Source organism: Petromyzon marinus, chromosome 35 (assembly GCF_048934315.1).
Source record: "Petromyzon marinus isolate PM22_M1 ecotype Great Lakes invasive population chromosome 35, UKy_Petmar_22M1.pri1.0, whole genome shotgun sequence".
Taxonomy (NCBI): domain Eukaryota; kingdom Metazoa; phylum Chordata; class Hyperoartia; order Petromyzontiformes; family Petromyzontidae; genus Petromyzon; species Petromyzon marinus.
This window is the reverse complement of record NC_133701.1, coordinates 4,050,126-4,066,306: the sequence shown is the minus strand read 5'-3', so window position 1 is coordinate 4,066,306 and position 16,181 is coordinate 4,050,126. Positions and strand designations below refer to the sequence as shown.

General features: G+C 48.3%; 2 protein-coding genes across 10 annotated transcripts in view; one reads left to right on the top strand and one right to left on the bottom strand.

Moving 5' to 3' along the window:
- LOC116948983 (receptor-type tyrosine-protein phosphatase delta-like) overlaps positions 1–795 on the bottom strand; it is a 614,820-nt gene extending 614,025 nt beyond the window's left edge. For 3 of the 7 annotated variants that reach the window (XM_076071855.1, XM_076071859.1, XM_076071861.1), the window contains exon 1: positions 594–794. The gene's annotated coding sequence lies outside the window, so the exon portion shown is untranslated. Of the gene's footprint in view, positions 1–593 lie in introns of all 7 variants that reach the window. The other 4 variants (XM_076071860.1, XM_076071866.1, XM_076071865.1 and 1 more) reach the window with 3 other exon arrangements.
- The window catches only part of HYI (hydroxypyruvate isomerase (putative)), a 170,795-nt gene that overhangs the window by 148,804 nt on the left and 5,810 nt on the right, over positions 1–16,181 (top strand). The window contains exons 1-5 of one of the 3 annotated variants that reach the window (XM_076071867.1): positions 896–993; positions 12,396–12,691; positions 14,016–14,127; positions 14,583–14,697; positions 15,669–15,747. In XM_076071867.1, the coding sequence (XP_075927982.1) occupies positions 12,469–12,691; positions 14,016–14,127; positions 14,583–14,697; positions 15,669–15,747 (529 nt within the window). In that variant the 5' untranslated portion in view covers positions 896–993; positions 12,396–12,468. Of the gene's footprint in view, positions 1–895; positions 994–12,298; positions 12,692–14,015; positions 14,128–14,582; positions 14,698–15,668; positions 15,748–16,181 lie in introns of those variants that run through there. The other 2 variants (XM_032966334.2, XM_032966335.2) reach the window with 2 other exon arrangements.

Genomic DNA, 16,181 nt, shown 5'->3' with positions numbered 1-16,181 from the left:
GAGAGCCAGCGCAGACTACTCGCTAGACAAAATCCGATCTCACGACTGCTCATTCTGTTTATCGTTTCACATTCGTTTAAAGTGTTCAACATCGTCGATGCAGTGACCCCCCCCCCCCCCCCCAAAAAAAAAACATGACAAAGATCCCCCATATAGCCTGACCAAACTGTTGGGGCAAGTGCTGTGAGCGTAGTAATGTGAAGGCCTGTACGGCACACGAGGGGGTGGGTGGTCAGCACCACGCCCGGCCGCCTTTGTCTCCCGAGTGGCGATATTTACACACCGTACTAAGTAGTCACTTGAGGCCGAGTCGACCTAGGGGAGGCCCAGGGCCAGTTGAGATGATCGTCACTGGGTGTTGGCCGTGAGCGGGAATCGATCCCGGGTTGCCGACCGGGATGATAGCGCAGCGCGCTAACCGCTGCACCACCGCTCCCCAAGATTGTTCAACGTTGTCTGCGTCGTGGTTCCCCACCTCACCCCCACACTTTAAAAACAAAATGCTCTACAGCTACATAGGAGAATAATTAATCAAACCGCTGCGTGTTAACCACCTTCCTCCTAGGTCGCCCTTGCATTCACCTACAGCTCACCTGGAAAATGTATGCAGGTGCAGAACGGTGTCCCCGAAAGGGCTTTTGGCGTGATCCTCACGAACAGCGCTCTCCCCGCCTCTCTCCTCCGTCCTCCTCCTCCCGAGAACACCTAACCAGGAACGTCGCTCTAAAGAGTTGAATGCCGGCGGGGAGGTCCCAGTGAGGCTTTGATTGTGGGGGCGGGTTTGGGGTGGGGTGCGGATTTGGTTGGGGGGAGGGGGGGATCAGGAGATCCTTGAAATTCGGAAGAGGCCCTCTCCAGAAGTTCCACAAGGAATTCAGAGAAGTAGGCTTGGAGAGTTCGAGGTCGTGGTCCAGAGACCCTCTATACGGAAGGAGTGAAGCGCTCGTCTCGGGGGGTGAGGAGAGGGAACCCGACGAGACGCCGACGATATAGGTACAGAGGAGGAGACGCGGCACGCGTTGGCTCCGCCGAGGTGTTGGAAGCGTGCACACATGGCGCTCCCCCCTGCCCCTCCCCTCTCTCTCTCCCTTCTCTCCTTTCTCTCTCCCCCGCTCTCGCTCCCCGGCCTATTTATCGCACACTTATATTCATCACCACTCCTCCTCCCCCACCCTCTCCATCCCTTCTCCACCGTCCCACACGTCTCCTCTTCTTGTCCAGTGCTTCTCGCACGACCTCTACAGACCCAGATGAACCAAGCCGGCGTCGATGTCGGTTGAATAGCGAGGAGGAGGCCGAGGTGAGCGTGGCGCCACGAGCCCTTGTGAGAGTGTATCCATAGGCGTATATTATTTCATCTCAAGGCGCAACCTTGCAATTGCTTGCTGATGCCACTGCTGGCGGGAGGGCGGGTAGCAGTGCAATACAAATTTAATTCCAACCATCCTCAGTCCACGAACGAATGAACGTTTTTCTCTGCACGTGTCGGTCATGGATTGTTGTTTTTTTTTCCACCAAACTTCATGCTGCTCTGAGCGAGTTGGTGAAGGGTGGGATGGAGTGGGATAGGTAGGACCGGTTCTGAGAGCACTTGCCACTGATGTTATTCGTGGCCCGTAATGGAACTCGGGTGGGACGGATTCGGAGCGCAGTGTGCTAGCCACTGCACCACCGCTCTCTCCCCCCTTTCCAATAATCTTACTGTAGTAGTGATGATGATGATGATAATAGGCACACGTGTGTGACGACAACAATAGCAATGATGGTGATGCAGAGGCGGTAATGGGGAATGTTCGTGGCGGGGAGAGGTGAGCAGTCGCGCAACAAGCGAGATAAATTTCCAACATTAGCGCTGCGCCCGGGGATCTCATCTTGGGTGGACACGGAACAACGAGCAGTTTGGCCAAACGTACCGGAACAACACACAATATAAAATACACGATACAAGCATCGACATCATCGGCCACGGTCAATCCGCGGCTGGATGAAGGCCTCCCGAATCCGCAGACATCTCTCACGACCATGCGATGCAATAATCTGTCTATTATCCACTACCTACGGACGCGACGGTTGATTTCATTGCTTCAAGGTTTTAGAGCCCAAACCCAGCAAGATACTCGATTCAATTATGCTACTGATATCGATTCGTCAGAGATAAATCCATAGAAGGGACCATTATCGTGTGTAAGAATCAATCTTTTTGGTTCACGTGACAACCCCAGCCACTAGAGCCCGCTACATTCAACCACAATGGCAAGCAAAATAGAATTTATTTTGGAAAACTCAATACATTCGCCAATAACACTAACCCAAAAAGAGAAAAAAATAGGCGACGTTTCGGATAATAGCCCATCACCATGCTGTCGTGTGCTTTGAGAAAGGACAAGCATAGAAGGGGTTTTTTTTTCCCAATACGTCACTTATTGTGCGATTTTTTTTTTCATGTGTGGCAGTGTTATATTAACAAATGTGTAATTTGTGCAAGGCTGCAAACGCAGCATCACCAAATAATGTGTTATAAATCAATAATTGGGATCGAATCATGGCCCTGACTGCATTGCGGATAACTCAGTGATTTGCGAGATTGTGCGGGAGGGGGTGGATCGTGACCGATCCCAATTCAAATTTCTTTCGCAACATCTCGCGAACACATCCGTAGTTATAACGTTTCGGAGAAGCGATGATGTGTGGATTAATTACATCGCCAGATCTCGAGAGATGGCGGGTGGCCTGGGGCAGCCTTCATCCAGAAGTGGATTCGTGCAACAAATGACGACGATGGAATGACCGTGCCCTCTCTTATATTATCCCACGCGCGGCGTGGACTGCTCCAAGATTGCTCCGGCTGAAATACCTAACATAATGTCACAGCAACCAAAGTGTTGCTATGACATTATGTAATTATCATTCATATTCATAGCATTCGAATTCATTCATGTAATTATGATCCGTAATGTTCTGCTTTAAATTGCATCTCTCTGGGCCACAGGTGCGGCTCCAAAGTCAACCTGCGGTTGATGAATTTCACTTTTCGCGAACTCTGATTAATAACAGTTTGCTTATTTATTCATCCACAAACTCGCGTGATTAATTGCAATTACATTATAGACACACACAACGAACAGCACCTGACGAAGCGTGGACTTGGGTCCTGATGAGAGCGTTAGCATGAGTGGCTGGTTTGAATGTTGATAGGGGTAGAGCTGGTATACCCCGCTATAGGGGTAGAGTTAGTACTCGTGGCAGGTTGGAATGTAAATCGGAAATTATGGCTTTTAGTTCACTTTTTTGGCAGGCTCAACTGGGACACGTGCTGAAAACTTATGTCTTACTGATGACAATACTATATTCTAGCGTAAAAAAAAACATAATTTTTTATATGTTATATTTCGGCTTGGGTCGAATTGACGTTGGCTGTAAAACACCACGGTCCCCTTACGTTGTGGCAAGCTTCGGTGCCACTTCCTGGAGTCGTGGAGTTCTGCCATTACTAGTAGGGTACATTTAATTAAAGCGTGTTTTTAAACAAGTTTTTTTTTTATTTTCCCCACTAAAGCTTTGGTTCCGAGGGTAGAGTTGGCGTTCCTCACAGCTGTATTCAGATCTACGAGGAGAATCAGAATTTTTGAAACTCAGGTTATGGGAAAGGAGCGTTCAAATGACGTCACGCACCTAGGGGGACGAGGGGGGGGTGAGAAATGTGACGTCACATAAAAATGCGCAACTTTAAATATAGACAACACGTTCTACTTAATTAAATAGACTTTTTAATAAATGTTTTCTCCTACAACATCAGAGTGCAGCGGCACATTAAATACGCAACTACAATGACAATATTCTTAGCTCTTTCGGTAAAGTCACGTTGAAGGGAAACAATAAAATAATAAAATATATATAAAACAATAAAAATTCTCACGACGTTTCGACCATAACACAAACGGTCGTCATCAGGTGTGTCGGTTTGCATAAAAAAAAAATTACAATGACAATAGTTAAAAGCGATTTGAAGCATTTTTTTTTTTTGGGGGGGGTGGGGTCTGACTTTTTGTGACGTCGTGTGACGAGGGGGGGTGGTTAAAAATCGTCCAAAATCGCGTGACGTCATTTATGGACGCCCCCTATAAGAATCGATGCGACTTAATGAATCAATGCCTCATTACACTCGGGGCTTAATTTCTCAGTGAAAACGTCCGGGTCGCTGGCAGACTGGCGTAGGTTGAACGTGCCTAGAGGTACATTTAGTCGCATTTCGTTTGTTGGGTATTCACGGTGCCTCCTCTCTCTGCCATCGGCCACAAATATATGAACCGTTGGGCCTATTGGTAACTCACTCTCTCAGTGTGTAGCAAATGCTACAAATAAATTTCACAACGAGTGTTATCATCTGCACCTCGACTATGTATCATTTTAAGGCCATCGTGGTAGCTTTCCGTGAAGAAAATTACGTTAAGGGGGGGGCACGGTGTGTGTATATATATTGGATATAAAACATCGGTTTCGGAAGACGAAGAAGAAAAAAACCAATGTCATATGAAACATGTACGCCATATGAAAATAAGATAGCAATTTGTGGCTATGAAACGCCATGCTTCCTGCCCCATGGTTAGAGACACTTTGGATGCGATAATCATTTGCCATCCTCGTTGGTACCGACCCAACCCGCTTGACCCATGGGGCTGTAACCGTCATGGAAAGTGGCCGCGTGCCTCGCAGAGCGCTCGATGTCCCCGAGTTCGCATCGGGATGCGGGACGTGCCGCTCGCTTGGGGCTCTCTGCGTGCAAGATGCCAGCGCTTCGGAGGCCCGCGAGCGAACGAGCGACCGAAGCCGCGCTTTGTTTTGACTCTCGGCTGCGCCGTCGCTCGCACCATCCAAAGCAGCTCGCGTGTGCCGGGGCCAGGAATGCATTCGTCGCCTAGAAGGGGAGAGGGGATGGTGGCCGGCGCTGGGTGAGGCTGGCGACGGCAGTGGCAGCGAGGGGAGAAGAACGCGGCCGGAATGGACCACCACCAGCAGAGAGATGGAGCCACGAGTCAGGGGCGGAGCCAGGATTTTGACTTGGGAGGGGGGGGGCTGACTTCAATATTCTGAGATATTTCAGTGTGTTTATGTTTTCCAATGGGCGCCACAAATGTATAAAACAATTTTTTTGGATTTGAACGCGGAGTTTATTAATAGGTCGGAGCCGCTGATGTGGCTAATAAGTTCGATAAGTTCGAAAGGCTGCCGCTCAAGCAGCCTGCAGGGCAGCACAAGGTGGCAGCCTGCAGGGCAGCACACAAGGTGGCAGCCTGCAGGGCAGCACACAAGGTGGCAGCCTGCAAGGCAGCACAAGGTGGCAGCCTGCAGGGCAGCACGAGGTGGCAGCCTTCAGGGCAACAGCACAAGGTAGCAGCCTGCAGGGCAGCACAAGGTGGCAGCCTGCAGCATTTTGCAGCAGCCGGATATCCGTTTATCCCGATTACCGACTTTCTCTAAATTCAGGGGGGGGCTGAGCCCCCCCCCCAGCCCCCCCCCCCCCTGTGGCTCCGCCCCTGACCACGACACCAGCTCCTGTGCAGGGGCGAGGTGGATAGCGGCGTTCAGCATGGACGGTGATGGCGCGTGGGGGGTGAGGGGGCTTTATCCGGCAGTGGATAGGCAATTGATAATGATGATGCCTTCATCTAGCCGTGGATAGACAATGGATGATGAAGATTATGCACAACCTCCTTATCACCCTATTAGTCTATATGGCAAATACGTGTGAATTAATTTGATAATCTAAAAAAGTATGATGTTAGAATTATATTACTGCTTTTTTTACAAATCTTGTCGATACGCACGGACTGCCATTGCTTATGCAGATCTCGCTTTTAAACCAACATCTAAATAGCACAAATTCCCATTTATATGCTGTAAGCACGTAAAAGCAGACCAGGCGAGGAAGGCATATGCAACTGCAAATACACCGTCATGGATTTTTATATGCGTGCAAATATATTTAATAAAGCGTCGCAAACGTGACCCACGCTGTACTGAACATACATATGCATCTCTTTATTATCACAGGCATTACAGTATTCTCATGATTAAAATACCAATTTGCTCATGTATTCTAAGAGTAATCAGATAGTTGTGTGTTTGTGCGACACCATGCAAATGTTTTAGGTTTGCGTCTGATTTTCCAGAGCATGTTATAATCTGTGAAATACAGCAATCCGGTTTCACTCCTTTGAGTTGTGCATGGAAATGCACACTTCGCGCGCATTGCAAAACCCCTGTAGAACATCCTGTGGGTTATCTTGTACGCACCTACGTGTAGGTGTTAGATGTGCCTTCAATTAACTCACGCGTGCTGAAAACACAATAACATCAGATCTACTGGTTGAATTTCCAGGCAGTTCTCCATGAAAATATAATCTCACCCGATGCTTACCCGGTGTTCGGGGTGGGCGGGGAGGGGGGGTGTGGGAGGGAAATATATTTCGGGACTGAGCCCCCGGCACCTCGGGTTGGAAATAAGCCACGAGTAAGAGGTAACATTTCAACTCACTCCCGAGTAAGAGGTAACATTTAAACTCTCTCCCGAGTAAAAGGTAACATTTCAACTCACTCCCAAGTAAAAGGTAACATTTAAACTCACTCCCGAGTAAGAGGTAACATTTCAACTCACTCCCGAGTAAGAGGTAACATTTCAACTCACTCCCGAGTAAAAGTTAACATTTCAACTCACTCCCGAGTAAAAGGTAACATTTAAACTCACTCCTGAGTAAGAGGTAACATTTCAACTCACTCCCAAGTAAAAGGTAACATTTAAACTCACTCCCGAGTAAGAGGTAACATTTCAACTCACTCCCGAGTAAAAGGTAACATTTCAACTCACTCCCGAGTAAGAGGTAACATTTCAACTCACTCCCGAGTAAAAGGTAACATTTCAACTCACTCCCGAGTAAAAGGTAACATTTAAACTCACTCCTGAGTAAGAGGTAACATTTCAACTCACTCCCAAGTAAAAGGTAACATTTAAACTCACTCCCGAGTAAGAGGTAACATTTCAACTCACTCCCGAGTAAAAGTTAACATTTCAACTCACTCCTGAGTAAGAGGTAACATTTCAACTCACTCCCGAGTAAAAGGTAACATTTCAACTCACTCCCGAGTTAAAGGTAACATTTCAACTCACTCCCGAGTTAAAGGTAACATTTAAACTCACTCCCGAGTAAGATGTAACATTTAAACTCACTCCCGAGTAAAAGGTAACATTTCAACTCACTCCCGAGTAAAAGGTAACATTTAAACTCACTCCCGAGTAAGAGGTAACATTTCAACTCACTCCCGAGTAAAAGGTAACATTTAAACTCACTCCTGAGTAAGAGGTAACATTTCAACTCACTCCCGAGTAAAAGGTAATATTTCAACTCACTCCCGAGTAAAAGTTAACATTTTAACTCACTCCCGAGTAAAAGGTAACATTTCAACTCATTCCCGCATGCATGGGCTAATTGAACCAAGGGAATCTGTATTAAATCAGGTCTTACAGAATGCTCTTGAGAATGTGCTTTTGGTTTGTGGCAAATCATACATGTCGTGGTGGCAAATGATGATTCATCCTGGAAAGTAAAACATCAGAAATATGCGCAGTTTCGAGTGAATTTATGTTAAAGCACACACACACTGTGAATACAATTTTTCTAATTAACTGTGAACAATACGAAAAGAAAAAAACCCTTTTAATCCCATATTTTAAAAAGCATATTAATTCTGTTTGGGCTATAATTTGAGTCTAATCAATGTCTGGTTGCGCAGATTTCTAGGCCAGCGGGTCTCATGCGAGGTCGCCTTAGGTGTAGGCAACTGTCACCAGTGTCGCGGGCGCTCCTCCAGAATGCGTCATTTGTTATACTTATGAGGTCTCGTTCAATTTTCTTTCAAATAGGATCGTGAGCAATGCATGTGAGTAGGTCCTTGCAAAAAAACGTTTTTCTTTTTTACAAATCATTCTTACGTTATTAAATGATCACACAAAAGGAGGCGTGTGAACAGGTCTCCCTTCAAAAATGGGGAAATGAATTTCAATTGCCCACCCCCTCCCCTCTGAGTTAAATAAAGGAAATCGAATCGATTCCACGACGAAGTGACCTCTGTTTTTTTGTATTCCACTATTAACCCATTTCATCTCTAAACAATTGTCTGGAAGACCCCCCACGTAGGGTGAGCAGAAGCAATTTCAGCCCCCACCACCCGCCGGGGGTAAAAGAAAAAAGAGGGCCCTAATGGGCCCCAGGGTTTATGATGAGTGTAGCTTGTAGGAGCGGAGGGAGGGTGGCTTTGGGAGGGGGAAGGATGACGCATTTGCTCACAAGGACCCCTTCGGTAACTGTGGTTTCAAGGGTACCTTGAGTCGACCCTGAGCACAATGTGGTGCGATTCAGATGCGATTCATTCAGCGACGCAACATAAAACCAGGGCAGCACTTTACGTAAGATTCTGAGCAATGCAGCTTAAAATAAGGCTATAAATATACATGATATATTATGTTATTAACAAGCACTGCCTCGCAGACAGCAGTGTAGCGCGCATGACATGGGTCCCTGATGCAAGGAATCAAAAGGAGCTCCTTGTCCAATCTCCCCCCCACCCCCTCCCATCTTCGTATCCCCAGCACCTGGACCCCTCTAACCGGAAGGGCCTCAGTACAATTGCACCGCCTTACACAATTGATAGGCATACCACTGCTCAGGCACATGTTTAATCGCGTAGGAAAATGTAAGATTTTTAAAAATACAATTCCTGCAGAGAGGATAAACGTCTCGTGAAACGTTAGTTGAAAATGATAATAATGCTGCTGCTCTAAATGTCCAAATGATGGGCCACTTTGTTGAGCTATCATGTGTGGCCAGGTTGCTTCTGAAAAATAAGTGAATACCTCAGTGGGCTTTGCCTGGTAGTATGGGGATGGTTTAGTTGTTGTATTTGTATGCGTTTGGGTGATTTATTTACCTTGCTTGTACTTGGCACTACGATCATATTATTGCATTGCTTGTGGTTGTAACGTTCTTAACCGCCTCTCCTGGACATCTGTGAAAGAGAGCTTTAGAGCTCATCGGATTCCTCCAGTATAAATACATATTCTGATGGCAAATAACGGTATTTACCGAGGTACATTTTGAGTTTCAATACTCATTTTCAGAAGAGTCCTGCGGTTGCAATTTCCATAAATGTATTGCTTAATATTGGGAGGAGACAGGAGCTGCTACCCAGGTGATCGCTCACGCATTTGACGGTGTGACACTCAGAACTGCAACCTCTGGTTACTTCGCAGCCCCACACCCAACCAAACCGAGAAGGCCCCATCCAAGGACTGACCAGGCTCAAACCTAAATAGCTTAATTATTCGGAGATCAGGCGCATTTCGTGCTCAGAAGACAATGTGATTGCAAGTTGTGGAATTATTAACGCAAACGTGTTACGAGGTAAGAGCAAAACTTTATTCACCCCATCAGGACTCACTTTGTGCGCACTGCAGAAAGACGAAACCCAGTTGTTGTGAAGTTATTGTCTTAACTGCAAAATAAATTTGCATGCAGACACGCCAAGCTTACGATACAATCTGAACACTATACATACTAACAATGTTTATTTAAAAGTTTCTAACCGAACTTTTTTTTATTTCGTAAAATGTTCATAACTAGGCGATCTATTCCATGTTTTGTATTGTAAACATTTTTTCGAAACTTTTACATTTCTACACGAGTGGCGTGTACTGTAAATATCCACGATTTAAGAAGGCATCACGATTGTTGTGGCATTGGCGCTGTGGTGAGCGCACTAAAACTGTGAGCCAAGAGACCCGAGTGTTATTCTCAGCTACTCTGAACAGTGACGTATGGTACAAAGACAGAGATCCCCCTCCCCCCCTATAGCCTGAATACATTTGTAATGAGACGCGTCGTGCAGAGGGCTTATTTATTCTCACACTGGGCACAGCACAGGCCAATGCATATACACGTCTCTTCTCACTGGGCACAACACTGGGTAATTTATATACGTCTCTACGTTAGCTACGCACAGCCGACCTCTCTACATAGTCCCATCGCCTGCATCCAACCACACAGCTGGCTGACTAGCGTGACGATGGCGGCGATGGGAGCCGTGCGGAGGATCTTCCATGCGGCCAGACGACGGCGGCGAGAGATGACGACGAGCAGCGACGCAGCCAGGACCCGGGACCCCACAACAACCCGGAACCCTCGGCTCCATCCTCCTTATATACCTCTCGGCGTGGCCAGAGGCCCCGCCCCCTTCCAGAACCTTCGAGCAGGTTCCCGGAGCTTCCCGACTAACCCCACCTTTAACCTTTAACCCAGATACGCCCCCCTTCTGATTAGTTGTTACATAACCTTACCCATACCCGTGATTACCCATCCAGGCCGACAAGCGGGACCCTGTCACTACACATTGTGGAGCAGGTGCTGCATTTATCTCTGAAGGACGGCACGGCACACGAGGGGTGATCAGCACCACGCCCAGCCACCAGGTAGTCATTTGAGGCTGAGTCGACCTAAGGGAGGCCCAGGACCGGTTTACATTATTGTCACTGGTGTTGACCGCTACGCAACAACCCCCATGGCCGACACGGCGTGGGAAGCCCTTCATTCGGCAGTGATTGGACAAATGACTGTGAATTATTGTGAAACGGGTACTGTCAACAATAATAGGAATTTCATTTACCCAGTGATTACGATCTTACTTTGACCATACTTCGCCGCTTCACGCACTGCGGGCTGTGAAGGGAACAGCAATGTCGCCTCGCAACATCCATGGTGGTCGACTCATCTAAGGGGTCGTCCATAAATGACGTCACGCGATTTTGGACGATTTTTGACCTCCCCCCCTTCGTCACACGGTGTCACAAAAAGTCAGACCCCCCCCCCTCAAATATGACGTCACAAAGCTCTGCCCCCCCCAATAAAACATGCTTCAAATCGCTTTATACTATTGTCATTGTAGTGCGTATTTAATGTGGCGCTGCACTCTGATGTTGTAGGAGAAAACATTTATTAAAAAGTATATTTAATTAAGTAGATCCAGGCTCAACCCTGCTTCAGCTTCCAACATCTCACGAGACCGGACACATCCCGTGAGATTCAATGTGGCCAGTGCTGCCACGTGAAATATATTCGTGACTGGCCGATGCGAGGCCATGAACTATAAACTCCAGGATACCGGCCTGACGTTTAATTATGTTCGCCTGTGGCCAGTGCCGGATTATCCCAGTAGCAAAAGTAGAGACATATGTAGTAGTAGTAGCTACACATGTAGTAGTAGCAGCTACACATGTAGTAGTAGTAGCTACACGTGCAGTAGTAGCTACACATGTAGTAGAAGTAGCTACATATGTTGTAGTAGTAGTAGCTACATATGTAGTAGTAGCTACACGTGTAGTAGTAGCTACATATGTAGTAGTAGTAGCTACACATGTAGTAGTAGTAGCTACACAGTAGTAGCTACACATGTAGTAGTAGTAGCTACACGTATAGTAGTAGTAGCTACACGTGCAGTAGTAGCTACACGTGTAGTAGTAGTAGCTACACATGTAGCAGTAGTAGTAGTAGCTACACATATAGCAGTAGCTACACATGTAGTAGTAGCTACACATGTAGTAGTAGCTACACAGTAGTAGTAGCTACACATGTAGTAGTAGTAGCTACACATGTAGCAGTATTAGTAGTAGCTACACATATAGTAGTAGCTACACATGTAGTAGTAGCTACACATGTAGTAGTAGTAGCTACACATGTAGTAGTAGTAGCTACACATGTAGTAGTAGCTATACATGTAGTAGTAGTAGCTACACATGCAGTAGTAGTAGCTACATATGTAGTAGTAGCTACACATGTAGTAGCTACACATGTAGTAGTAGTAGCTACACTTGTAGTAGTAGCTACACTTGTAGTAGTAGCTACACTTGTAGTAGTAGCTACACTTGTAGTAGTAGCTACACTTGTAGTAGTAGCTACACATGCAGTAGTAGTAGCTACATATGCAGTAGTAGCTACGGGCCCCGCACTTTCAAGGGCCCCGAGCTAAATGTTTTCAAGCTATCGACTCCGGTTCGGTGAGTCTGCACTTGCTCTATCACTATAGTACTATACTGCCTTCAACTTTTATGAGCGACTGGGTGTTTAAGGTTAGCGATTTGTCCTATTATCTGTCTGTATAGCAAATGAAAAAAATACAATTACTTTACTATGCCAGTTAAACATTTGTGTTTAAATGTGTTTTTTTTATTTATGGACTCTTTATAACAGATGCTACAGGCCCCGCACGAGCTTAATCCGGCATCGCTTGTGGCTCACTTTGTCGACTCGCTTGCCAGCTGCCTTGTCACTTTATTTTTCCCCTCCCAACAGAAACGCCACACTCGACCCTGCGCCCCCTAACGGCCACTCCGGTCCCTTCCTCCTGCACGCCCGTCCGCCCGTCATGCCTCCTCCACCTCTGCGCTTCGCCGCCAACGTAGGCTGGCTCTTCACGGAGGGGGAGGCCGACATCTCGGCTCGGTGCGAGGCGGCCAAGGCGGCTGGCTTCGATGCCGTGGAAATTCCCGACCCTTACGGCTACTGGGGGCGAGCAGGCGGCCCAGAGGAGACACCTCGACCGCCGCCGCCGCCTGCCCTGCCCGTAGCGCTCATCAACAGCCCGCGAGGTGCGGAATGTGTGGCTCGGGACGACGGGAAGTTGATGATGATGATGATAGACCGATGCAAATACCAAATCCCGCATCCATCGGGGAAGGGGCCCACGCGCCTGCGGTTTTTTTTTTTAAATCTGAGCCGTGGTTCGGATGGTGGTGGAAGGTTGGAAAGTTGGATGGCGAGGCTGTTGTTTCCAGCCATGGGTTGCCACATTGCGTAAAGCGTTTTTGAGGAAGCGTTGTGGGTGATGGTTAATGCCCCCAGGGCGCTTTTAGAGGAGGCGTGGTTTGTGATGGTTAATGCCCCCAGGGCGCTTTTAGAGGTGGTGGGTGATGGTTAATGCATCCAGGGCGCTTCTAGAGGTGGCGTTGTGGGTGATAGTTAATGTCCCCAGGGCGCTTTTAGAGGTGGTGGGTGATGGTTAATGCATCCAGGGCGCTTCTAGAAGTGGCGTTGTGGGTGATGGTTAATGCATCCAGGGCGCTTTTAGAGGTGGTGGGTGATGGTTAATGCCCCCAGGGCGCTTTTAGAGGTGGTGGGTGATGGTTAATGCCCCCAGGGCGCTTTTAGAGGAGGCGTGGTTGGTGATGGTTAATGCCCCCAGGGCGCTTTTAGAGGAGGCGTGGGTGATGGTTAATGCCCCCAGGGCGCTTTTAGAGGAGGCGTGGTTGGTGATGGTTAATCCCCCCAGGGCGCTTTTAGAGGAGGCGTGGGTGATGGTTAATGCCTCCAGGGCGCTTTTATAGGAGGCGTGGTGTTTAATGGTAATGCCCCCAGGGCGCTTTGACGCGCAGAGGAGCGCACGGGAGTTGCTAAGTTGCTTGGACGCATCGCCCCCTGCTGGGGGTTGAGAGTTAAGATTGGTCAATACGTGGGGGGGGGGGGGCATCGAAAGTGAATTACAGTACTCTAACGCAGGGATGTCTGATTTGTTAAGTAATTACAATGCTGATTATCAGTTCGATTACTTGATGAATCAGATAACACGAATGTAATACATTAGGGGGAACACGTTTCCACCTACGTGCGTGCTATTGGATGGAAAGTGACGGTAATGTCATCGGCATCATCAGGCATGCCATGCTGGGCGTGGCTTGTAGGGGGTTTCCCGCCTTCAGGAGACAGGATGTCGGACGGCCGCTATTTTTGAAGGGGCCAGAGTAAACGGCCAGAGAAAAAAACGAAGTCTAATCTGACAGTCGATTAATTGACTCGATTCACTCATAATCCCAGGTCTAGAACATTTTGGAGAAAGTGAATGGTGTTTGACGCCTCGACAGGTGGAACGCCACTCTTACCACTGACGCCCGAACTTAACATCCTGGGTGTGTGCAGGGGACGTGGCGGCTGGCGAGATGGGTCTGGGAGCCCTCCCGGGCCGTCAGGCAGACTTCTTGGAGTCCCTTCAGACCGCGATCGCTCACGCCAAAGCTCTGAAGTGTGACAGGTGCTGGGCCCAATGACCCCGACAGCTCTGCCGCATAGTCGCTCCATTCACTCCGTAAAGCCTTAGAGCCACAACGCTGTGTGTCATCACTGCCCAATAAATTATTATTTCTTAGTGTCCGTCGCTAGGAAACACCCAGGAGCCCTTGCACTAGTCACAGGTTCTGCAAGTGTTCTGAGCCCCGTGTAGATTGGTTTCCGCCTGTCACCCTGGCAACAATTCGCACACTTGAGCTGACACAAGCATCCCGATGGGTTGCACGCAAATCAATGAGCCCAATTTTCGCCTGCGTGTATGTGGTTCTCACACCGCACCGTGAACCCGGTGAACCAGAGTTCCTTCTGCTTTGCCCGGGAGCCACTTCGAGAGCACGGAACGGACGATTGCGGAGGCGCTCTCCCGGCACGCAGAAACGAAACGCCCGATGCCTTGCGTGCGGCGTGCATCCTCCGCAGGGTCCACCTGTTGTCGGGCCGGCTGCCGCCCGGAGTGGCTCGCGAGGCCCAGGGCCCTGCCATGGAGGCGACGCTCGTGCGCAACCTTCTCACGGCCTCTGACCTGCTCGCAGTGGTGTGTGCCCCTTCCGGAACATTTCTTGCAAACCACGTTTACGAAAGCGCTGCGCGACTGTGGGCAATCCGCGCGGCCAACCGCAGCTCCATCCCCGTGTGTATTATCCCCTCTCAGGCTACACATTTGAAGCAGTGCGTCTGCACACTTGTGACAGCCGTTTTGTCAGTCCACTGCTGGATGAGGGTCTTCACACACCGTGCGAGCGGTGGGGCATTTTGACTACCCTTCACCCAGTTGCTCGGTGAGGGTTTGTAAAGGCAGGGAGCATAGATGTGTGAGAATATGAAGTACAACGATAGATTTTGCAGCAGTGTCCTTCTGCCGGCCTCACCTTGGCCCCGCAGCCCTATGACAGCCTGTTTGTGCATGGCGGTCAACCATACAAGCACAATCCAGGCTCAACCCTGCTTTAGCTTACTATATGCTGAGCCGCAGGGGCGGAGCCAGGATTTTCAGCCCGGGGTGACATTCAACAAATGTTAATATCAAGAATGATTAGAGAGTCAGGCTGTTTAGCTAGACGCCATCGGTTGGCGACACACTCTGACAATGCAGTTGCACGGAGTCCGCCAGACCGAGTGTCGTACACTTATACGCAGAATGTTTCAGATTTTTTATTTTTTTTCGGGGGTGACAATTGTCTACCCTGTCCACCCCCCTGGCTCCGCCCCTGCCGAGCCGCACTTGGAAAATAGTGGTATCGCTCAATGGGCTTTACGCAGGAATTAAACTTTTGAATGTGTGATATATCTGATGGGCACATTCCCTCTGATTTTGTCAGAGGCTCTTTGTATACCTTTCAGTAATGTTGTAGCTGCTCATCTTGCGACACTCGTATCTTGCGTGTTCTTGCATGGCATTGCATCAATCTCCGTCACAATAACGTTACTACACTTTTTTCTCCCGATACATTGGTTGGTGTGTGTGTGTTTTGGTGTGCGTTGTTCCCGCCTGTACTGAATGGCCAGGAAGGGATGACTGGACTCATTGAGCCAATCAACAGCAGGCTCACCGACCCTCGCTACTTCCTGGACACGCCTCGTCAGGGTGAGGGCCGACTTTGCTCACAGGAGAGTGGCTTTGTTGTAGAGTAGGCATGCATGCCTTGTATGGAGATTACATATTTAGCCGTACGTGGAACAGCCCATTTTATCAATCCACTGCTGGATGAGGGCCTTGTGGGTCGTAGGGTTATTTGACCACATTGATCCATGCGGGTGATTTTTCAGTTTCTTTATTTTGGTATAGCCCTGTGAGCCATTCGGCTCTTGAATCGGGTGCAACCACAACAAACAAAAACACGAACAAGAAAAACATCTTAAAGTGACTATGTGACTGTGCAAACAGAAAATCCATGAAAAAACAGCAAAATATTCCTGAAAAAAGCACCGTACACCAACGCTGTGTGCAAAAAAATTCCAGTGGGATGCAAGTCAAACAACAACAACCACAAGAAAACTTAGATTAAGGCCATCAGTCTA